Source organism: Arvicanthis niloticus, chromosome 4 (assembly GCF_011762505.2).
Source record: "Arvicanthis niloticus isolate mArvNil1 chromosome 4, mArvNil1.pat.X, whole genome shotgun sequence".
NCBI lineage: Eukaryota > Metazoa > Chordata > Mammalia > Rodentia > Muridae > Arvicanthis > Arvicanthis niloticus.
In genome coordinates this window covers 67771705-67795368 of record NC_047661.1, presented here as the reverse complement: position 1 = coordinate 67795368, position 23664 = coordinate 67771705, and the positions used below count along the sequence as shown (strand labels likewise).

Below are 23664 nucleotides of genomic sequence, written 5' to 3'. Positions count from 1 at the left end.
GGCAGAGGCAGGCGGATTTCTGAGTTTGAGGCCAGCCTGGTCGATAGAATGAGTTCCAAGATAGCCAGTGTTATACAGAGAAACCCTGTCTCAAAAAACAAAAAAACAAACAAACAAACAAACAAAAAAAGAGTACTTGCTGCTCTTGCAAAAGACTCTGATTCAATTCCCAGTATCCACTTGGTGGTTTACAGTTCCATGGGATCTAACGCCCTCTTCGGACCTCGGTAAGCACCTCCACCCCAACACTGCACATCCATACAAACAAAAGACTCACAAATATAAAAATGCATACATCTAATTTAAAATTAAGAGAGACTGGAATCTTGTAATGGGAAAAAATGTCTATTTTGTGTCCCTTAGAGCAGCTAACAGCCACTCATGTAGGCCTTCAAGTTTCATCCACAGCAAACAGGAGTGTGGGGACCAGTAATCGCAGCCTCTCCGTGGGTTCAAGAAGGACAACTTCCTGGGACCCCCCCCCCCAGTAGGTTGAAGCTGGCTTCTGAGGTTCTGTAGAAAAGCAGATCACAGCACTGACCCTCGACCCTCGGACAGCTGGAGGCACAGCAAGGCAGATGTGGTTCTGCTCTTCCCTTCTGGAGAGTGGGTTTCAATTTATGGACTGATACTCAGAATACCGCTTGTGGCGCAGCAGCAGAAATAGGCCTCCCCCCAGGAACATGAGTCCTGGAGCTCCCAGGGCCACTGCCATGATTCCGAGGACTAGTGGAGAGAAGGCATCCACTGGAGGGAAGCCCATGCCCAGAAGCATTGACCTAGAGCAAGGAGGTTTGAAAAAGAAAAGGTAAGCAAGCTTAGGAGGCCAGGCTGAGCGGCCCAGCCTGGCTCCACTTTGACCAAACTCTTGGTTCTTACCAGCAAAGGTAGTGTTGGTCCCAGTAGCCAGGGCCCATGGGAGCCCCAAAGGTCAGATTGAAGGCACAGAAGTTGTTCTGTGACTCAAAGAAGGCTTGAACAATTGGTGAATGAGGGAGAGAATATGCCAAGGTGGTGCGAAGAGTGGAAGCTTGGCAGGGGAGGGCTGATTCTCGGGCCCGCCCCTCCTCAGAGAAAGCCACTGGTCGCCATTGCATGAAGCCAGAAGGTGAAGGGCCCCACAACAACTGGTTCAGCTGGAGAGAAAAGCAAAGGAGGCAGGATGAGGATGGATTTCTGAGTTCGAGGCCAGCCTGGTCTACAGAGTGAGTTCCAGGACAGCCAGGACTACACAGAGAAAACTTGTCTTGAAAAACCAAAAAAAAAAAAAAAAAAAAAAGAGTTCTAGGTCAGCCAGTCAGCCAGCCAGAGACACATAGGGAGCCCCTGTCTCAACAAACAAACAAAAAAACCCTTTTAAAAATGGGTGGTGTGGTGGCTTTAGTGATGGCTCAGTGCTGAGAGCTTGCTGCTCGTGCAGAAAACCCAAATTCAGTTCCTTAGCACACATGTCAGGAGACATACAACCATTTGTAATTCCAGCTCCAGGGTATCTCACATCCTCTTCTTGCCTTCATAGGAACCTATACACGCATACACCCAAATACACACAAATAAAAAACGAATCTTTTGGGGCTAGAGATACGGCTCAGCAGTTAAGAGCACTGGCTGCGCTTCCAGAGGACCTGGGTTCAATTCCCAGCACCCACATGGCAGCTTACAACTGACTGTAACTCTAGTTCCGGGGGATCTGACACCATCACACAGACATACATGCAGGCAAAAACACCAAAGCATATAAAATATAAATAAATCAATCCTTCAAAAACCCAAACAAACACAAATCTTTTTAAAAAGTAGTAAGTAGTTGGTGGGTTTTCTGGGCTGCTGGCGGGATCCCACTTTACATTCCCATGCATCTATCTCACACTGGAGACCTGACCTGGAAGACGGCAGGTGCGTATTCATCATCGATGGAGTTCCGTTCGTCCACTGAGGGGCAGTCAGGGCCCTGACCCAAGGTGGCTACCTCTAGACCAAATAGGGAGTGGTTTCCACGAGGAGAAGCTCCAACCAGGGCCACTTCTAGCTGGCAGACATCTGCTGTGTGCAGGAGGCGAGGGGGCTGAGCAGGTCGACCAGATTTAGAAAAGGCTTGGACCTAGGAAGGGGAAGGAAGCCATGCGTGGAGAATGGAGCTTGAGGGATAGATACTTCCATCCTCATCAATCAGCTGATTTTGAGTTCCTTCCCCATAGCCTCACCTTGAAGGTCAGACTGCCATTGGTGAATGCTCCAGTAGGGTCATCTACAGGGTGGCCTTGAAAAATGGTGCTCAGGGTGGCAAGATCCAACGAGTTGGTGATATTGTTCCAGGAGAACTTGGCCAAGGAGTACGGAGGGTATGGTTTTCCTGGGGGCTGTGTCCCCTCTGACATCTTAGTACTGTCAAACTCAAGCAGCTGGGGACAGGGTGGAGTGGAAGAGGTTTGCCTCCTTCTGGCTTTCTCTTGAATATCCCTCCCAGTCACCCCACCCAAAATTGCATTCACTTCACCCACCCTGTGCTAAGCCCTTCCCTCGCCCTTGGGGTAAGATAGACTCTCCTCTTGTGCTCTTCTGAGTTCCTTCAGACCCTCTCACCCTGGTGAAGACAAGAGCAGAGGAAAACTGAATGCTGTTCTTGGGGAGCACCAGCAGGGCCCCAGTAGGATCAGGAGACAGCAGGAGACTCCAGTTGACGCTCAGGACACTCTGAGTGGTGTTGGTGGCCACCAGCACCACAGCTGGAGGCCCCAGGCTGCTCCACACATAGTGCAGGGTGGAGTTGCTGCCCACTGCCCGGATATGAAGCAGGTTCTGGGGATTTGGCCAGCCAGAAATAACCTCCATAGATACCTGGAACATGGGGTAGTGGGGCAGAAGGAGCAAGATCAGGAACGCTCACAGGCAAAGAGGCAGCTTGGGGGCAGAGGACAGGACCTGGGCAATGCCAGGAATGGCCAGAGCTCTTGAGGACCAGGCAAGAGGAAAGTGTAGGAATTGAGGGGAACTTGGAATCAGGGGCAGATGTAGGGTTGAAAAGATAGGGTGGATCCAGGATTACTCACAGGGCTTAGGGTTGACAAGGCTTTTTAAGTCCTCAAACCTGCCTGTTTCTGGGCTACAATGTCTGAGCCATGGTTCAGACACCGTCAAAAAGCAGGAAGTAATCATGCCTGACCTGACTCCCTCCAATCATTCATGGCTCCACACTGGGCTCCCTGGGTTGATAGCTCTCTTACATCCACCTTCCACCTCTCTGTTGTCCCAGATTCCAGTCATCCTAGAAAGGTAGGATTTCCGGAAACATCTATTACTTTGGTTCCGGAGCCCTTACCTGGCGAGTCTCTTCTCCCAGCAGGCCAAATGGGGCTGCACACACAAGTAGACTCAAAAGGAGCCATGGGGTTGGGGCACAGGGGACCCAGCCCCAGTGAGGTCCCCAACAACGGAACATACAGCCACAGCTAGTTAAACTCAGCGGAAGAGCCTCAGAGTCACATGATTCCCTTCCTGCTGATCCTCCTTTAGAGGGCGGGCCACCAAACCAGTTCTTAAAGGGACCGCTTCCATTGACCCAGATCTCAGCACAAGTTGGAATAGCATCAGGAAAACTGAAGGTGGACAGGGATTTTATCAGCAACAAGTTGGCCTGCAAGGCATTCTAGACTAGCTGTGCAAACATACTCCTCCCTCTCCTCAGACACCCTGCCAGTCCCTCTGGTGAGTATGCCCAGATTTAAATTTCCACGTGGCCAGGCGGTGGTGGCGCAGGCCTTTAATCCCAGCAGTTGGGAGGCAGAGGCAGGTGGATTTCTGAGTTGGAGGCCAGCCTGGTCTACAGAGTGAGTTCCAGGACAGCCAGGAAAACCCTGTCTCAAAAGCAAAAACAAAAACCAACAAAACCAACAAAAACAAACCAAAAATAAATAAATACATTTCCACGTAATTTAACAGAGTAATCTGTATGTTACTGCTCTGTGATAGAAAGAACTCTTGGAAGTCAGCAAGATGGCTCAGTGGGTAAATGTGTTTGCCCCAAACTGGACATGAGTTGGATATTCAGGACCAACATGGTGGAAGGAGAAAAATAATTCCCAGAAGGTGTACCCTGATTTATACATTCTGTGGCATTGCCCACATAAAACAAATAAAATAAAATGTAAAAGAATAATCAAAGAATCTTCAGGCATGGTGGTCTCAGAAAACAGAACCAAGACAGAAGCAGAGGCTTGCTTCTGCAATTCCAGCTTTTGAAAGACTGAGGGAAGAGTAACACCATGAGTCTGAGGCTTCCCTGGATTACAGAGTCAACTCCAGCTAGAAGGAAAAACTGCCTTTAAAAAAGAAATAAAACCCAAAAGGACTGGAAATGTAGCTCAGTTGGTGGGGTGCCTGATTAGCATAAGTGACATCTTGGGTTCAATCTCCATATAACACTGGTTAAGGGGGCCAGGACACCCTAATCTCAGCCAGGAGCAGGAGGGTCAGAAATTCAAGGTCTGGGGCATATGAGATGCTTAGCAGGTAACCAACTTCTCAAAGTTACACACACACACAGACACACATTATATAATGAAAATACCCCAGAGGATTCCTTTTAATGGTGTAGTATTTATTGCATTACCAGGTAGGCAGGCTTTCTTACTGGAAGAGCTTACAGTTTTATTGTGAAGTTATCACAAATAAAAAGCATAATTAGTCAAACACATGACCAAATCCATGCTTTTGCTTGAATCTTTGAGACAGGATCTCATTATGTAACCCTGGCTATCCTGGAACTCTTTACACATACCAGGCTGGCCTTGAACTAACAAAGATCTGCCTGCCTGCCTCTACCTCCTGTGTCCTGGAATTAAAGGTATGAGTACCACAACCGGCCAGTTTTTCCTAAAATCTTAATTTTTACATGTAAAGTATTTTGCCTGCATGAATGTCTGTGCCTAGTGCCCTCAGAGACCAGAAGAGGATGTCAGATTCTCTGAGGTTAGAGTTACAGATGGCTGTGGGCCACCATGTAGATGCTGGGAATCAAACCTTGGGTTCTCTGGAAGACCACTCAGTGCTCTTAATTACTGAATTTTCTCCAGCTCCAACTTAAAATCTTAACTGTTATACTAATATAATATACACAGTACAAATTTGAACCAGATGCCCTGGCACAAGCCTTTAATCCTAATTAACCAGGGTTACATAGAAGACCTTGGTTTAAAAAAAAAAAATCAGTTGGGAGGCAGAGGCAGGCGGATTTCTGAGTTCGAGGCCAGCCTGGTCTACAGAGTGAGGTCCAGGACAGCCAGGGCTACACAGAGAAACCCTGTCTCGGAAAAACAAAACAAAACAAAACACAACAACAACAACAACAACAACAACAACAAAAAATCAGGACTACTTACATAAGAATGTTAAGCAAGTGCTTTGACAGTTTATAACCCCAAACTACTTAAAGAGACAAGATTTCTCTGCATAGTCCTGACTATCCTGGAACTTGCTCTGTAGACCAGGTTGTCCTTGAACTCAGAGATCTGCTGGCTGCTGCCTCCAGAATGCTGGGCTATAAGGCATATGACACAATCTAGGCCAGTTTTTGTTTTTGAAACCAGGTTTTACCTGTGACCCTGGCACTTAAGAGTTTACTATATACTCAGCCTTCTAAATGCTGGGATTACAAATCACAAAAGGTTGCAAACAACCAAGTGGTGGGAATTGAGGGAGGAGCAACCAGCACATGTATTAAACTTTTTTTTCTCGAGACAGGGTTTTTGTGTGTAGCCCTGGCTGTCCTGGAACTCACTCTGTCGAACAGGCTGGCCTTGAACTCAGAAATCCCCCTGCCTCTGCCTCCCAAGTGCTGGAATTAGAGGTGTGTGCCACCACTGCCTGGCTTGTATTAAACTTAAAAAAAAAAAACTTTATGTCTGTATATGAACATGTGTTTGGATTGCTAAAGGAACCAGAAGAGTTTCAGATTCCATGGAACTGTAACCTACAGTGGGTGTCGGGAACTGGATCTGGGTCCTTTGGAAGAGCACTGAGCCATGTCTGCAACACCCCGCTGTTCACTCACACACACACACACACAGACACACACACACACACACACACACACACGCACGAATGCACTTGGAGGCCATGTTTCTGTGTAGCCCTGGAACTCACTCTATATATCAATCCAGCCAAGTGCTGGGAATGTGTGCACACACATGCCTGGCTTTCATAGCTACATCATGTTTACCACTGAGGTTTATCAATTTATATTCATATTTGAGAACCCATGTTCCATATCCTTGCAATTACCAAACTGGAATCATAGGTCCTTATGAAAAAAAAAAATTATGTAGCTGTGGCTAGCCTGGATCAGATATTTATGTGTATGCAACATATATGGGGTGACTAAGAAGGCTAAATAAAAGAGGGACTTGGATCCCCTGGAGCTGGAATTAACAATGAGCTACCAAATGTATATGCTAGGAATTGAACTTGCTTCTGGGAGAGCAAAAGCTCTTATGCACTGAGACAGGGCATTTCTTTGTAGTTCAGTCTGGCCTTAGACCCAGGAGAATCCTCCTACCTCAGCTTCCTGAATGCTGGGCTCCCTGGCTTTAGTCTGTGAATGTAGGTGCACATGCCACACTGTGGGCATTGAGGTCAATGGACTTTTGGGATGGGAATTGAGGACTGAATGCCATTGGCTTTAACTGCAAGCACTTTTGCCCAATTAACAACCTCACTGGCTCTGTCTCTATTGTCTTTGAGGCAAGTGCAGCAGACTAGTCTCCTACTGGCTATGTAGCTGTGAGTGGACAGAATGAGGGGTGGGGGAGTGGTTCAAGGCACACTCATGAGGGATTAGCTTGATTTAAAAAACCCAACCAAGCCAGGTGAAGCATTCCTTTTTAAATCAATCAATCCATCAATCAATCTTTTCTTTTCTCTTCTCTCTCCCCTATGAGCACACTGTTGCTGTCCTCAGCCACACCAGAAGAGGGCATCAGATATCATTACAGATGGTTGTGAGCCACCATGTGGTTGCTGGGAATTGAGCTCAGAACCTCTGGAAGAGCAGTCAGTGCTCTTAACTGCTGAGCCGTTTCTCCAGGCCCCTGGAACACTCCTTTTTAAATTTCAGATACCAGCACTCAGAGCACCCTGGAGGCAGATGCAGTAGAAACACCACACCCAGATCTACACAGTGAAACCTTGTCTTTAAAAAAAAAAAAGGGGGGGAGGGGGGGGGGATGTGTGTATATGTGTGTGTGTGTGTGTGTAAATAGTGACTTCACTTGTCTCCTTTGCTCCCAGTAAGGTTTTCTACCTCCTCTTGCATTGCTAGGAGGTAGAGATGTGACCCAAGGCTGAAAAACACATGACAACTGTCTCAAATGACTTAGATTTAATCATTGGAAGCAAACTAAATGGAAAGCTTACAATAGAAGAGATACATGTCAGTGCTTTTTGCAAACCGAGATGGGACAGACTGGGGGCTGCCCCTCAACCTGATCCTTTGCAAACAAAGATGTCCACAGTGTTCCTGGAACTCTGGCTCAGGAAAGGGGAGACTGCTGGTTCTGGGCATTGAAGTCACCTTGCTCAGCACTCACTCCTGGCCAGCATCTGGAGCACTGGTTTGCCGGTTCTGGTCATCACCCTTCTTCTTGTGGCCAGAGACAATGTCATCAATCCGCAGAAGCAGAACTGCAGTCTAAGAGAAAAACAGGTCAGCACAGAAGGGAAAGACACTGTTTTCTTTTAGCCTTCTTCTAGCTCCTCCCACAGAATTACCATTTTATCTGGAATCTTCCTTTTCAGAGTCTTGAATGAACAATGAAGTTTTACCTAAGCAAGGGATATAACTTGTCTCCTGTTATACTGTTTTTGTAGAACCTAAAGAAGTAGGAAAATGGAATTCCTTGGGAGCTCTTTGGAGAATACTCTGCCCTTCTTATGGCCCTTCCTTTTAGACATAGCACAGAAGCTGGTTATCTGGACAGAAACAACATAGGGTGTCTCACCTCCACTGCTGTTTTGTATGTTTGTAGCTTCACAGCCAATGGCTCCCAAATACCCAGCTCTTTCATGTCCACCAAGGTGCCAGTCTCACCATTCACACCCCAGGTCTCACAACTCTCCTGGGTGTGCTTGGCCTGCAGGTGGAATAAACACAAGTACGGAGAGTACAATGAAGCATGCTTGTGTCAGAGAACAGACAAAACCAAACCACTGAAAACTGACAGCTAACAAGACATACTACAAGATTTAAAAAAAAAAAAAAAAAAAAAAAAAAGAGCTGTAAGAAAAGCTCGAGGGCAAAGTCAAGGTTGATGGCTGCTGAGGACGGACAGCGAAGGTTGACCTCTGCCCCCCCACCTCCAACAACCCACACCCATGTGAATATGTGCATGAACACAAGCATATGTGTACTTGTGAGTATAAACACAGAAGGTCAGAAAAACATTTTTTCCCCCAAGGGTAAAACAGCTTGCCTTACTTCAGCAAGGCATGAGCGTAGAAAAGCACTCACCCGAAGGGAGGTAAGCAGACGAATGGTACTGGCCCCACAGTTCTGGATCAAGGTCCGAGGGATGACCTCTAAAGCCTGGGCCACAGCTCTATATGGCCATTGTTCCACACCAGTCATGGCCTTAGACTTTTCTGTCAAGGCATGGGCCACAGCCATCTCAGAGGCTCCACCACCAGGCACCAGCTGAGGGTCCAGGAGAACATTGCGGCACACTTGCATGGCATCCTGGAGGTTGCGTTCTACTTCCTTGGGGAAGCAGAGAAATGGTATAGCCAGTTCAGTGATTCACAGAGAAATCAGAGGCAAAGGATTTCCTGACTGTCAAGCTTTTAGCAAACAAGCAAACAAAAGCAACTAGGAAGATCCTTGTGACCTCTACTGGTGAGGGGCAGAAGTTATGTTCACATTCTAACTCAGGAATGGGAGCACAGGATGGACCCTGCAAGAGATTTAGGGGATGTTACACCTCAATCATAAGGTCAAGTCTTTCTGTACTGCACCAGAAAGAAACAAGTTATTTTTCCCTCCCTTCCTAGTTGTGCCCTCCAGCAGACTGTATGTGTACTGCAAACTGTTCTCTGCTTACCAGCTAAGTATCCTGGAAAAATTACTCCCTTTGGGATTAGGGATGGGGTTATACTTTCAATTTAAAAGGGCTGCATCAACAGCTTAGTGGTTCAAGGCTCTTGCTAAGCTGGATCACCTAAGTTTGATTCCTGGGTCCTGGATAGTAGAGGGAGAACAAAAGAACGAGGGAGCAGTACTGCTAGGTCCTTGGCTTAACTGGAGCCACAGTGGAGTGCATACATCCAGGCTGCCAACCGTACTGAGTTCACACTGAGCCACCAAAGTGAGATCTTGTCTGTCTGTCTGTCTAACCCCCCCACACCCTTGCTGGCCTGTAATTTAGTCAAGTAGACCAGGATGGCCTTGAACAAACCCATAAAGATCTACCTGTTTCTACTTCCTGAGTGCTGGGATTGAAGGGGCATACCACCATAGGCAACCTTTATCATTTATTCTTTTTAAGATATACTTATTGTGTGTGTGTGTGTCCTCATGAGTTTACGAGCACCACACGTATGTTTGGCGCCCTCAGAGGCCAGAGGACTCTCTGGAAGACCAATGAGTGATCTCACCGCTGAGCCTCTCTCCCCTCCAGCTGTTTTCATTTTGTTTTGAGATAAGGTCTCCCTGTGTATCCTCTGCTGGCCAGAACTCTCGTGGACCAGGCTTGCTTCAAACTCAAGAGATCCACTTGTCTCTGTCTCCAGAATGCTGGGATTAGAGGAATTCACTACCATTATCTGTCCTGTTTTATTTGTTAATTATTTTATTTAGTTTTTGAGACAGGATTTTCTATACAGACGTCTGCCTGTCTCTGCTCTCTCCCCTCCCTACCACCACCCATGCTGAGATTAATGGTATACGCCACCATGGCCTGGCTTATACTTTTTCTTTTTTTTTTGATTTTTCGAGACAGGGTTTCTCTGAGTAGCCCTGGCTGTCCTGAACTCACTCTGTAGAACAGGCTGACCTCGAACTCAGAAATCCGCCTGCCTCTGCCTCCCAAGTGCTAGGATTAAAGGCCTGCGCCACCACTGCCTGGCTTGTATGATCTTTCTGCCTCAGTTGGGCTCACAAGTATGAGCTGCCATAGTAGGCTTCCAACACACAGCTGTTTCTAGATTGTGCCTGTCTTCCATTTCTCTCTCTCCTTTAAGCTGAGGCTGGCCTCATACTCTGTATGTAGAACACTCCATCCTTCTGATCCACCACCATAACTTGTTTATGTGACACTAGGGGCAAACCCTGGCTCCCGTTAACCCCTTCCCCATCATGTGAGTGGCTCTGCTCCTTCATACATCTATGCAGCCCAGGCTAAAGGAGCATGAACTGAAAAGAAAAACTGCTCAAATACACCTTTTTTTCTTAAAGTCGACACATTAAGTTTGTTGCTGTGGTAAAAAGCTGATGGTTCTAAGATGGAACAATGTCCCTCCCTTGTCACACTGCCAAGGCTCACTCACCGAGAGTATCTCTTTGCTGGCTCCTCTAAGAAGAATGGTGCAGGCCTTTGGGTCTTTGCAGTCAGTGATGAATGTAAAGTACTCATCTCCAATCTTCTTGATTTCCAATAAGCCTGCCCCTGTACCAACATCATCTTCTCTCAGTTCCTCAGGTCGGCTGACTATCCGTGCCCCACAGGCTCTATCGGGTGGAAAAGATGGAAAGGATGTGACTTCAGATGCTTTTACCCATCTGGTAGTCTACACCATCTGTGATTAGAGGTTAGACTAAAATATATTACTAGGATCACTGGGAGGTCTGAACTGACTGGTAGGAAAGTTTTAAATGCATAAAGGCCAAGTTTCTTAAATTTGGCTTTAGTAATAAAATTATATATACACACGGCAACCAATCATAGCTGTATTCAAGTGTAATTTTTAGACAATAAAACCCAGACAATGAATTCCCACACATAAATAATTCAGCTGTGTCTGAATGTCAATAGGTAGAATTATAGCAAAACAGGGCCATGGGATGGCTCAGCAGGTACCATGCTTGCCTCACAAACTTGAGGTCCTGAGTTAAAAACCCATGTAGTGATTTGAACAGGTTTGGCCCCCATACTCATGTGTCTGAATCCTCAGGACACAGGGAGGTGTGTCCTTATTGGAATAGCTGTATTCTTGTTGGAAGAAGTGTGTCACTGTGGGGGTGGGCTTTACAGAAGAGTCCCTTTCTAGCTGTCTTTGGAAGCCAGTCTCCTCCTGGCGGCTTTTGGGTCAAGATGTAGAACACTCAGTTCCTTCTAGAGTATGGTGTCTGCCAAGACTCTGCCATTCTTCCTGCCATATTGATAATGAATTGAACCTCCCATCCCCAATTAAATATTGTCCTTTATAAGTTATCTTGATCATGGCATCTCTTCACAGCAATAAAACCCTAACTAAGACAACCCAGAGCCAAAGAAAAGGCAGAAGGAGAGACCATTCCAGAAAGTCATCATCTAACCTCTATGTGTGCACTGCGGCACATGCATGTACCCCTGCACATCACAGAAAGTGTAATAAGAAACGAACTATACTAAAAGATTCCAAAGTCAAGCAAGCAAGAACCTGAGAAAAACTTGGGGTACATGTTGTGGATGGGTCTGGTGCTGTTTGTATTCTAATGCTAATTCTGCTCTCTCCTGGGAGGGGCTGTCTGGAACAAGGAATGAGTCACACTCAGGACTTCTTGAGAACCATCTGATGAATAAAGGAGCCAATCACTGAGCGAGTAGGAGGTGGGACTTCTGGGTTGGAGGAAGAGAGGAAGCAGAAGGGAGAGAGGGCTTTTGGATGGGGAGAGTGGAAGGGCAAGATGTAGCTATTGTGTCTCCCGGCTTATGGCAAATCCACGGGGATTCACCATAGGAGGATTTAGATTTAATATGGCTTACACAATTAACATTCTACTTGTTGTGATCAGAGATTGAGTTACCATTGTTTTTGAACTAAGTTTGTGTGGTGTTTTTCTTCTTGTGGTGACTCGACTGAGTTCAAGGGAGAAAAGAGAAAGGTACGGGGGGCAAAGCGTGGGTTTGCATGATGTGCCCCATAAAGGCTGAACCACGGTGATGGTGTGGTAATGACCCACCAGTGGGAACTTAGTAAGCTGGGTGGAGAGATTTTGGAGCTCTGGTGCCATGTGGCCTGTTGATGCTGGCAGTAATGCAGGAACTGCAGATAGTTTTTAATACTTCCCACTACAGGTGGCACCCAACGTGGGCCACAGGTATACATCTACAATTCTAGCATTGGAGGCCAAGGCAGGATTGTGAATTTAAGTACTGCTTTGAATTACAGAGAGTCCAGATTATAAACATGATCCAATAATAAATGTTAAACTTTTCTTTTAGGATAGTCTCATTTAATCCAGTTTGGCTTCCGACTTCTCACCCTGTTGACTCTACCTCCCAAGCGCTAATATCACATATGTATACCAGTACCAAGCATGTTTTATTTCCTCCTTCTATTTTCTGTTTATTTGGAACAGATTCTCTGTATGTAGTCTTGGCTGTCCTGGAGCTCACTATGTAGAGGTACACTAGGCTCACAGAGATCCATCTGCCTCTTTCTGGGCTGGAATTAAAGGCCTAAGGCACACCCAGCTCAGGATAGCATTTTTCTTTCAGGGTTCCTATGTAGCCTTGGTTGCTCTGGAACTCACTTTGTGTAGCAGGCTGACTTTAAACTCAGAGTTCCCCTTCTTTGTCTCCCAAGTACTGGGATAAAGACACCACTGGCCAGGTTACATAGATTCCATGTCACCCTTCATGTAAACTTACGGGAACAAGGAGAAAAACTAAGCACACATATGCATGTCTAGAACCATCTTGGAGCAAGCAGACATAGAATTCTCTTGAATTGAGCTATGTGCCTGGTAGGTGGTAGAGTTGGGAATCTCAAGTATCTCCCAAAGCTCCACATTCTAATGTCTTGTTCCCTTTGGCAGGTCTACTGGAGTGGTAAAGTCTTTGTGATTTGGGACCAATAGAAGGGTTTTCAAGACCAAAATCAACCAACAAAAGACTAGAACCTTCCCAATTGTGAACCAAAATAAACAACTTCTCAAGTATTTATTTAGTGATGAGAATTAACCCAATAGGTTAGGTTGTTAAAAACTACATTCACTTTGTGTGTGTATGTGCGGTGGACCACTTGTGGGAGTCAGTCAGTTCTACCCATCATGTGGGTCCTAGGGATCAGACTCAGGTTGTCAGGCTTAAAGCAGGCACCTTTACCCATTGAACCATCAGGATCCACAACCCCCGTTTGAGACAGTCTCAGTCAGTTGTAAAAGATGGCCTGGAAATAATTTGCCCAGGTTGACTTCAAACTTAAGGTAATCAATCCTCTTCCCTCAGTCTTCTACAGTGCTGAGATTCTGAGTCCTGAGTGGCTCTTTTATTTTAAGATGCCTCATGTAGCTCAGGGTTATCTGGAAACTCCCTATGTAACTGAAAATCATCTTCAGCTTTTGATAGCCTCTTGTTTTGGTCTACCCAGTGATGGAATGACAGGTCCATACCACTAAGCAAGCCTAGGAAAGGAATGAAGTACACATAGACACACTACACTACAGACACACATGAACCACCAGGGTGCACACGTGGAAAGCAATGGATAACTTTGTGAAGTTTGTTCACACCTTCCACCTGAATTTGATCCTTTACATAGGATCAAATTCAGTCTTCGAGTTTTTATGGCAAGTTGGCAAGCACCTTTACCAGGTGAGTCAGTTTGTGCATGCCCAGATCCACCAGGGTTTTAACTTTTATTTCAGGCTGCCTTTAATTCACTATGCAGCAAAAGCTGGCCTCAAACTCACAAAGATCCTCCTGCCTTAGCCATTCAAGTGCTGGGATTATAGGTGCACACCATCACAATGGTTTCTCACGGATCCTCTACAATAGCAGTTAGTGTAACTACAGCCCCTCTAGCAACTTAAGAAAAAAAAAAAAAGAATTACATTTAGTTGTAACTAATTATGTTTAGTTGTGACACACATGCGTGAGTTGGGAGTTCTCTACGTTCATGATATTAATCCCAGGGATTGAATTCAGGTGGTCAAGCTTGGAGGCAAATGTCTCTATACCCTGAGCCATTTCAACTACTCCTATTATCAAGTTTTAGTTTTGGGGTTTTTGAGACAGGGTCTCTTTTTTATAGCCCTGGCTATCTTGAAACTTGCTCTATAGACCAGGCTGGTCTCAAACTCAAGAACTTTACCTTCTAAGAGCTGGGATCAAAGGTACATGTTACCACATCCAGTGTCAATTCTTAATTTTTTAAATAAAATTTACTTACTTATGTGTTTTTTAATGTATGAGTGCTGCCTGCATGTATGCCTGCATGTCAGAGGAGGCCATCAGATCCCACTACAGATAGCTGTGAGCCATCATGTGGTTGCTGGGAATGGAACTCGGGACCTCTCTGGAAGAGCAGTCAGTGCTCTTAACCACTAAACCATTTATTTCTCCAGCCCCAAGTCTTAAACTTTTTAATAAAAGTTTTGTTGGTATTTTTTAAGTTTTGCCCTAGAACTCACTATGTAGATCAGGCTGGCCTCAAATTCAAATAGTTCATCTTTGCCTCCAAAGGTGCAATCACCACAGCCAGCTGTAAAAGATGGGGAACTGTCCAAAAAGATAGCTCAATGCTCAAATGTACTCTTCTGGAGGACCTACATTATTTGTTTCACAAATGCCTGTTAAATCCAACAGACAGACGCCCTCTTTTGGCACCCTTGGTTATCTGCACTTATAGACATTAATTTTAAGACAAGGTCTCACATAGCCCCAATTGGCCTCTAAGGATCACTTGTGAACTGATTCACCCTCGTGTTGGAGTTATAGGCAGATACCATTCTGGCCATGATAAATTAGCACTAGAAATAAATACCCTGAATGCAGACATCACTGTACTGAAATTTACAGAGGAGGTTCCTCTAATAGAGATCTAATACTTCTGCTATAGTCAGAGTCAATTAGTTTAAGACCTGTAAGCCTAGAACTGGAGAGGCAGGAGGACTACTGCAAATTCAAGGTCGGCCTGGTCTGCAGAATGATGCAGGCCACTGAGCAATAGAGAGCAAGAGCTTTTCTCAAACAAAACAAAACAAAAAACAAAACAAAACAAAACAAAAAAAAAAAAAACCAAAGATACTATTTTTACCACTGAGCCGAAAGTTCTTTTTGACTGCACTGCATACTGCACCATTTCAGGCAATGAATATACTATGCAACTAAAATAAAATAAAGAACTATTTTTAACTGGCTCACTTACCTAGCAATTCGATTATTGTCTGTTTTCCGGACTCTACGAATGGCTGTAACATTGGCCCGCATGAGGTAGTGTTGAGCTAAATCTGAAATTTAAGAGCAGACATGTCAGCTAGACACCCAAATTACTGGCCTCTGAACTGGTTTTATCCCCAAAGTATTTAAAACAGAACACAGCTGTCTTTGCCAACCTGAGGGACAAAACCAAACCACACCACTCACCCTCTTCTACCTCAAAGGCAAGCTTGAAAAATGAATGGGGCCCTACCCGAGATGCCCTTTTCTGTGATGACCACGTCAGGTTTCAGCTGGATGATGTCCTCACACAACTGCTGGATGTACTCTTCCTCCATCTGCAGGATTCGGGTGAAATCCTCCTCTCGTGTAATCTCAATGTCAGTCTGTGAATGAAGAAAAGGCACTGACTGAAGCTGGAGAACCGGCTCAGCAGTCAGAAGTAGCACTCCCAGCCATCTGAACTCCAGCTCCAGGGGATCCAAGTAACCTATACTCACAGACACATTATGTTCCCCACAGATCTCCACATGCACGTCACACAACACACATTAATGACAGTAATTTAAAAATTCCCGGGCCGATGAAGACTGCAAGTGTCAAGCACTCCCTCCCTCCGCCCAGCCCTCTCACGCAGTAGTCCAGAAAATGTGAATCTGAATGTCAAAACTTCACATTTGTTCAACACACCTGAGCTGGACCTTTTGTCTTAGTTAGTGTGCATGAAAACCTTAGATCTTAATTTCTTGCTACCTTTGGTTTTTGTTTTTAGGACAGGATCTTACTCTACCCAGGCTGATCTCATTCTCAGCCCTGTCAGTGCTGGGATTACAGATGTAAGCAACCATTTCCACCTGAATTCTGGTTCCCAAACATTTTTAATAGGATGAATCCACTGGCTTAGAACATGGAAGTCGTTACACTCTGTAAAGCCCTGTCAGCAAAGTTAAAGGAACTGAGAGACTGTAGGTATTGCTGCAGCAGCAGCTGCATTAGAAAAGGTGGGTCATACCCACAATCCCAGCACTCAGGAGGCAGAAGCAGGCAGATTGCTAGCCTCAACACAGCAGGAGTTCTAGACCACTCAGGCTACACAGGAACACTGTCTGAACCTTCCTAAACTAACCTGTAAAAAAACAAAAACAAAAAACCCTCTTCAAATTGAAGTTAAAGGAGCCAGATTTGAAATATGCCAAAGACAAACACTGAGAAAATACACTGTCCAGGTCGGTTCTGAACCAAGTCGTCTTCCTGCCTCATTTATCCACCCACGCACACAGGACTGTCTGTGTCTATACCCAGACATCTCAATGAATGCAGGACAGATTTATACAATTTTTGTCACTCTTTTCCCTCAGTCCTGGGCTTCAGACTCCTCACTTGGAAAACAAAAATAACATCAAAGTATTTTCAAGAAAAGATAATAAATGGTAGCACACAGTGACTTTATTGTCACTTGTTTATATTAGTAGTCAGAGTCCACTTAAAAAAAAAAAAAAAAAAGCTGAGAATCCAAGGGTAGCGGCACATGTATTTTAGTCCCTGCACTTGAGAGGCAGAGGCAGGTGGAACTTTGTTAGTCTGGTCTACATAGTCAGTTCCAGAACAGCCAGGGCTATGTAAAGAGAACCTGTCTCAAAAACAAAAAACCCCACAAAGCTAGGGAATCTTACCTGGCTTTCTCCTTTCTTGTACTCCAGAGAAGAATCCAGTAGCACAATTCGAGGATTCTTAATATAGCGGCGCATTCTTGGATGGGTCACATCCTTGTTAATCATGACTCCACGTAAGACACACGAGTCTTCAATAATGCCCCCAGGTATCTGAGCAAAGAAAGATTTACTTTAATACATAACCAAGATGCAATAACTGGGACTGATGATACATCATACAGCACTTGCTTCCCTGCGTGCAAGCCAATTCCATATCAAATCTATCCCCATATATACCTCTTTCTCAAATGACCACTCTTTCTGAAGTCTAAGGCATCTCTCTTCCATGAAGCTTAAAAACAAGATAATTGGGCTGGAGAGATGGCTTAGCGGTTAAGAGCACTGACTGCTGCTCTGAGAGAGGTCCTGAGTTCAATTCCCAGCAACCACATGGTGGCTCACAACCATCTGCAATGGAGATCTGATGCCCTCTTCTGGTGTGTGTCTGAAGATAGCTACAGTGTACTCACATACGTAAAATAAATAAAATCTTTAAAAAACAAAAAAACAAAAAAACACCCAAGACAATTAAGTAGACAAGTGGCAGGCTTCATATAAGTTCTAGGGCAGCCTGAGCATCAGTGAGTTCCAGGTCCTTTAGGAATACAGTAAGAACCAAACAGTGTCTGCAAGTATGTCCTTGTTTTTGTTTTGAGACATAATCTTTCTACATAGCTGTGGCTATCCTCGAACTCAAAGATTCACCTAAGTGCATCTACCAAATACTGGGATTAAAGTTGCTCACCACCAAACCTGGCTGTAGATGTGTAAGTCCTTAGGAAGTGTGCTAATCTTGGTCCATGACACTCAACCTGAAGGATGAGTAAGAGCCACAGAATAATTTCCACTGTCTTGACAAAGATTTGAAAGGATCTACTTTATCATTAGGATAGTCCCACAGATTTTTAGACTTGGGCTCCATCTGCTGGCTCTAAGATTAATATTACACTAGCTACTTACACATACACTCTGGTCTTAAATTTAGTAAAAATAGGAAAGCTTTTGTATAGGCCTGGCTGTCCTGGAACTCACTCTGTAGACCAAGCTAACCTCAAACTCACAGAAACCTGCCTGCCTCTGCCTGGTGTGCTAAAATTAAAGGTATGTGTCACCACTGCCCAAGCAGATTTTATTATAATGAGTATATGATGGCCAATCCTGGTTGTCAACACCTGGAATTAACTAAAACCCAAGCAACTAGCACACTTGTGAAAGATTTCCCTTGACTAGATCATTCAGGGTCAAAAGTGGCCCACTTTAAATCTGGGCCACACCTTCTGGTGGCAGCCCACATAAAAGGACATAGGAAGAGGACACTTGCTGCTTGCCTGTTCTCATTCTCACTGGCAAACTCATCTGTTCTGCTGCTGAGGCACTAGAGCCTACTTCTTTGGGATTCCAAGTAGATTGAAGACCAACCAGCCTAGTGTATTGAAGGACTAACAGAAATCTTTTTTCTTCTTTAAATTAGTTTATTTTATTTATATGAATACACTGTAGCTTTCTTCAGACACACCAGAAGAGGGCATCGGATCCCATTATAGATAGTTGGTTCTGAGTACCTGGTGCCCTCAGTGGTCAAAAGAGGGAAGCAGGTTTTCTGGAACTGGAGTTATGGGTGGCTATGAGACACCACACGAGTGCTGGTAATCAAATGTGGGCCCCTCTTTGTACATGAGCAGTTAAGTGCTCTTAACTGCTAAGCCATTTGGCCAACCTCAACACTTGTAAAATTAATATCCTCACCAGGGGCTAATTAATACCCATAAGCATAGATAGGGATATACCAATGTCTTTCCTTACCCTTGTAAACCTTGTGTATGGAAGGTAGTAAAGGCAACAAAAATGGTATCAGGAATTCTCCCTGATACTATCTTAGGTTTTTGTTTTCAGGTTCTAAGTTAGTCCAGTTCTTCTTTCTAGTTCTAACTAAATAAAGACACCCTACTTTGAATTGAAATGACCATGCCAGGTACTAAACTCTCAAGCACACACTGGACTAGCTTACCTTTTCCACCCTTGCATACTTCTTAATGTCAATCTCCTTTCTGCCGTTCTCTTCAAACTGCACAGTCTTAACAGCATCCAGTGCAATGTTGCATGCCAAAGAGGACCACCGACTGATGACTTTTGTAGTAATAGAGCTATTGATGATGTTCAACATCATATCACGGTTATTGACATCAACAGGGGTACTGGAAAAAGAAACCCAGATACAGTCAACATAAAACATTTAACACAGTACCTCCCTCACATAAACTAGACCTCAGAGAGCATGAGAGCGTGCCAGGAGGCAGAATGGAAAGCACCTTGTGCACAGGCGTGTAGTGGATGCCAGAGGCTGATGCTGGAAATCTTCCTCTAATCCCTCTCAACCTATGTGCTTGGCTTCTTTTATTCAGAACAGATCAGTCAATCTAAGCCTCCCACACTACCCATTTCAGGTCCTGCCTCCATACCTGATTCTCTTCAGAGTACTGATCATATCATCCAGTGCCATGCGGTAAGCACTGATCACCACTGTTGGGTGCATCTGCTGCTCCAGGAAGTGCTCAGCCACAGACAACATTTCTCCGGCTGCAAAAAGGATACAGGCACTATAGGGATATAGCTATGCATTTCAAAGTACCAGGATATGAAGGCAACTTAATTTCCTTATGCTTCTAAAAATTATTTTTTCCTAAAACAGATCTCGTTAAAGACATGTATTTGGCTATAAATATTGTTCCATACTTGACAACTTCTATAAACAATTTATAAAGAAAATATCTTTGCTAGATACATTTTAATTTATCTAAGATTGACCTTATGGGCTTACCATTTTCTTTTTAACTTTCTAACTAAATATGTACTTCATTTTCCCAAGAAAAATGAAAATATTTTCCCCAAGAAAGAAAAATACGAGACATTTATTAACACAATACCTTAGGACACAGCCAAACTGCTGTCACTAAAAACAAGACAGAGAACAAGGGCTCACCATAACCCCAGCACTGGGAGGCAGAGGCAGGAGGAACAGGAACTCAAGGCCAGCCTTAAGATACTGTTGGCCACTGTTCTCTATAGACAATAACTCATTTCAAGTTTTCTTACCCAGGTCTCTATTACCTATACTATCTATAATTGTTTTTAGATTTATGTGTATGATTTGTCTGTATGTGTGCATGTGTACCATGTGCCTGTTTGATGCCTGTGGGAGGTGAGAAGATGACAAGGGATCCCCTGGAACTAGTTACAGATGATTGTTGTTGGGAGACTGGTTCTAATGCTTTGATTAATCAGGAATCTGCTTATCCACATGCTAAAGGTTCTTGTCCCAATTGATTTTTGATAGATCAATAAAGATGCCAGCAGCCAATGGCTGGGCAAAGGCAGGGTGAGTTGTATAGGTTAGGATGCAGGGGAGAGAAGAGTCAGGGGAGGGACACAGGAGCTGCAGGAGAGAGAGCCAACCAGCTATGTGAGTATTTGGGTGAGTGGCCACTTCCCAGATTGGGCCTGGGATAGCAGGTAGTGCCTAGTCACTGAGTTAGCCAAGGCATTTCAGAAATAAGCTAACGTGTGTGTGCCTTTCATCTGGGAATCTAAGTGTTTCTGGGCAGAGGTGGGTGGAGCACAAAGCAGTGTAGTCAAAACTCACCGCTACAGACTATGAGTGAATAGTGGGTGCTGGGAAACCAAATCCAGGTCCTCTGCAAAAGCAAGTGGGGCTGGAGATGGCTCAGAGGTGAAGAGCACTCAACTGCTCTTACAGAGGGTCTGAACTCATTCCCAGCAACCAAGTCAGGTGACTCAAAATCATGAGTAATTCCAGTTTCAAGAGACTCAATACTCTCTTCTAACTTCTGTGGGCATTTATACTCCTGAGAACAGTCAGACATAGATACACACACACACACACACACACACACACACACACACACACACTCTCTCTCTCTCTCTCTCGTGTACGTAATTTATAATGAAATCTGAATTGCCCCAAAGATAAACAATTCCTCATGTGCACATAACAATTCATGTAAACTTATCTCTCATAAGAATTCTATATAAAAAGAGCCTGGCTTAAAAAGAAAATACTCCAAAAAAAAAAAAATCAATTCACATACAATAAAATATGCATTAACTGATAAAAATGTGATCAGAGGAACTTACTAACCTTGTATTGCCTCGATCATCAATAGCTTGGAATTAACTACTTGTTCATAACTTTACAGAATGAATCTTTTCATCTATTGCAAAAAACACTTTAAAAATTAGCAATGATTTCTACAATGTTTTTGGAGACAGGGTTTCTCTGTGTAGCCCTGGCTGTCCTGAATTCAGAGACTCATCTGCCTTGGCCTCTCTAAAACTGGGATTAAAGGTGTGTGCCACCAAGCCAAGCTAACACATCTTATCTCCAATTTTTTTTTTTTCAATCTTCCACTTTCTCCTTACCAAGAATAATTACTGAGGTGGTCCCATCTCCAACCTCTTCATCCTGGGTCCTGCTAATCTCAATCATGGACTTTGCTGCGGGATGCTGGACTTGAATCTGAAAGAAAAATGAACCAAGACTACTCAAAGACTTTAGAAAACAAAACAAAGACTCCCCAAACTTATTTGTTATATGATTGCATACATACCACAACATGTCCCTTAAGGACAGAGGACAACTTGTGGTTACTGGCTGTCTCTTTCTACCATGTGGGTGATGGGAACTAAACTGAGGTTGTCGGGCTTGGCAGCAAATTGAGTCATCTTGCCAGCTCTCAAAAGACCTCTTAGCTTGGCCACAACTCTTGAGTGTCTCATACTCCCTTATCCCTTTGTTTTATTGTATCTCTCGGATTAAATTAAAACCAGCACTAGGCCAGGTGTGATAGCTCATGCTTTTAATCCCAGAAGAGATAGGCAGATGCTGGTGGATTTCTATAAATTCTAGTTTAAGGCTGCCCATACATAGCCAGCTCCAAGCCACATAGTGAGGTCCTATCTCAAGAAACAAAACAAAACAAAACAAAACTCTAAAGACTGGAGAGTTGCCTCAGTGGTTGTAAGTGCTTGTTGCTTTTTCAAAGGACCAACCCAAGTTCCTAGCCCTATTAGTGGAGGGCTCACAATCACCAGAAACTATACCTCTAGAAGGTACACCCTGGCTCACAGCACTCCCTTCTCCAATATCTTAAGCAGATCACTTTTGTGGGGAAAAGTGTCACTGAGAACTCAACCTTTAAAGCTTCTTCAGTTTAGTACTACAAGCACCATAGTGATTGAATCATGACCTCTGAAGGCAGACAGACAGACAGACATGGAGGCCTAAACCCTATGAATGTGTCTTTACATGGAAGGTGGTCTTTGCAGATGTAGTCAAGGTCAGACGGTTTAATGTGAGTCCCATCATTCTTTTACAAATAAAGGACACACAACATATGATGGAAACAGAGACCCTGGGCTTACAACAGAAAGGAGTGAGAAACATTATCTGCATTGATGCTGAGATAACAGGCATACACCATGTCTGGAGTTTCTGTTTTTAAGACAACCATAGCAGACTAGCCAGGCACAATGTTCCAAATCTACAATCCCAGTACGCAGAGGTCTTGAACCCACAAGATTAATCTCAAACCCCTAATCCTTCTGCCTTTCCCTCCGAAATATTGAGATTAGAGGCACACTGCCATCATGCCTTGATAACCCTTGGGTTTCAGACTCGGTTATTTTATTTAGCCCAGGGTGATCTTGAACTCATGATCCTCCTTCTACCTGTGGCCCCAAAATGCTGGGATTAGAGGCATAGAACACTATGCCAACGTCATCTACATGTATCTGAATAGGCTCTTGGTATTTGTAAAGCTGTCAGAAAAGGTGAGAAAACAAAACAAAACAGCAACAAAATCAAAATGAAACACACCTCTCGAAGAATGGCATTGCCATCATTGGTCATCACGATGCCTCCCATTGGGTCCAAAAGCATCTAAGAAAAAATCAAAAGTGTTATAGATAACAAAAAAAGAGGGCATGCAGTTTGAATTCCAATAAAAGGTACTCCAACCTTCATCATAGATTTAGGTCCCAAACAGGTCCGGATGATGTCTGCAATTGTCTGTTGGTAAGGAAACACAAAACAAGAAGCACAGAGAATAATGTGAGCGTTCTGAAGAACCACAAACAGAACCATTGTTTTGTTTTAAACAGAGTTTCACTAGGTAGCTCTGACTGGCCTTGAACTCAGAGATAGCCTTGCTCCACAATGCCCAGTGCAGAGCCAGTGTTTTAAAGATTTATTTTTAATGGAGTGTTTTGTTCAAATACATGTTTGTGCTCCAGATGCATGCCTGGCTACCAAAGAGGCCTGAAGAGCATGTTGGATACCCTAGGACTGGAGTTATAGGAGGTTGTGAACTACCACCTGAGTTTGGGGAATCAAATCTATATATCTTCTGCAAGAGTAGCAAGTGCTTAGAGCTGGAGAGATGGTTCAGTGATTAAGAGCACCGACTGCTCTTCCAGAGGTCCTGAGTTCAATTCCCAGCAACCACATAGTGGCTCACAACCATCTGTAATGGGATCTGATGCCTCTTCTGGGAAAAAAAAAAAAAAAAAAAAAAGTTGCAAATTCT

The 23664-nt window shown here is 44.3% G+C and overlaps 2 protein-coding genes across 2 annotated transcripts in view; both read right to left on the bottom strand.

Annotated features, from left to right (window-relative positions):
* Window positions 1-282: 282 nt before the first annotated feature.
* Glmp (glycosylated lysosomal membrane protein) lies at window positions 283-3489 on the bottom strand. The gene is made up of 6 exons (XM_034501214.2): window positions 3320-3489; window positions 2584-2838; window positions 2205-2402; window positions 1883-2101; window positions 880-1136; window positions 283-779 (listed from the first exon to the last, which is right to left on the bottom strand). Exons 1-6 carry the CDS (start codon window positions 3437-3439, stop codon window positions 614-616), a joined length of 1215 nt encoding a protein of 404 aa, XP_034357105.1. The 5' UTR covers window positions 3440-3489; the 3' UTR covers window positions 283-613.
* Window positions 3490-7360: 3871 nt separating this feature from the next.
* The window catches only part of Cct3 (chaperonin containing TCP1 subunit 3), a 19457-nt gene continuing 3153 nt past the window's right edge, over window positions 7361-23664 (bottom strand). Inside the window, exons 3-14 of the mRNA XM_034500601.2 lie at window positions 23097-23147; window positions 22956-23018; window positions 21500-21596; window positions 19522-19639; window positions 19071-19257; window positions 17024-17173; window positions 15604-15736; window positions 15340-15421; window positions 10534-10714; window positions 8504-8749; window positions 7995-8126; window positions 7361-7684 (exon numbers count right to left, since the gene is read on the bottom strand). Coding sequence (XP_034356492.1) covers window positions 7580-7684; window positions 7995-8126; window positions 8504-8749; window positions 10534-10714; window positions 15340-15421; window positions 15604-15736; window positions 17024-17173; window positions 19071-19257; window positions 19522-19639; window positions 21500-21596; window positions 22956-23018; window positions 23097-23147 — 1545 coding nt within the window. The 3' untranslated portion in view covers window positions 7361-7579. The remainder of the gene's footprint in view (window positions 7685-7994; window positions 8127-8503; window positions 8750-10533; window positions 10715-15339; window positions 15422-15603; window positions 15737-17023; window positions 17174-19070; window positions 19258-19521; window positions 19640-21499; window positions 21597-22955; window positions 23019-23096; window positions 23148-23664) is intronic.

What these genes read in the sequence shown, in the direction of transcription:
- Glmp (XM_034501214.2), bottom strand. Translation starts at nt 3,439, where the DNA reads ATGTTCCGTTGTTGGGGACCTCACTGGGGCTGGGTCCCCTGTGCCCCA. An exon ending in TGGGAGAAGAGACTCGCCAG is followed by an intron (nt 2,839 to 3,319) that starts GTAAGGGCTCCG and finishes CCCATGTTCCAG; the next exon opens with GTATCTATGGAGGTTATTTC. An exon ending in ATGGCAGTCTGACCTTCAAG is followed by an intron (nt 2,102 to 2,204) that starts GTGAGGCTATGG and finishes TCCCCTTCCTAG; the next exon opens with GTCCAAGCCTTTTCTAAATC.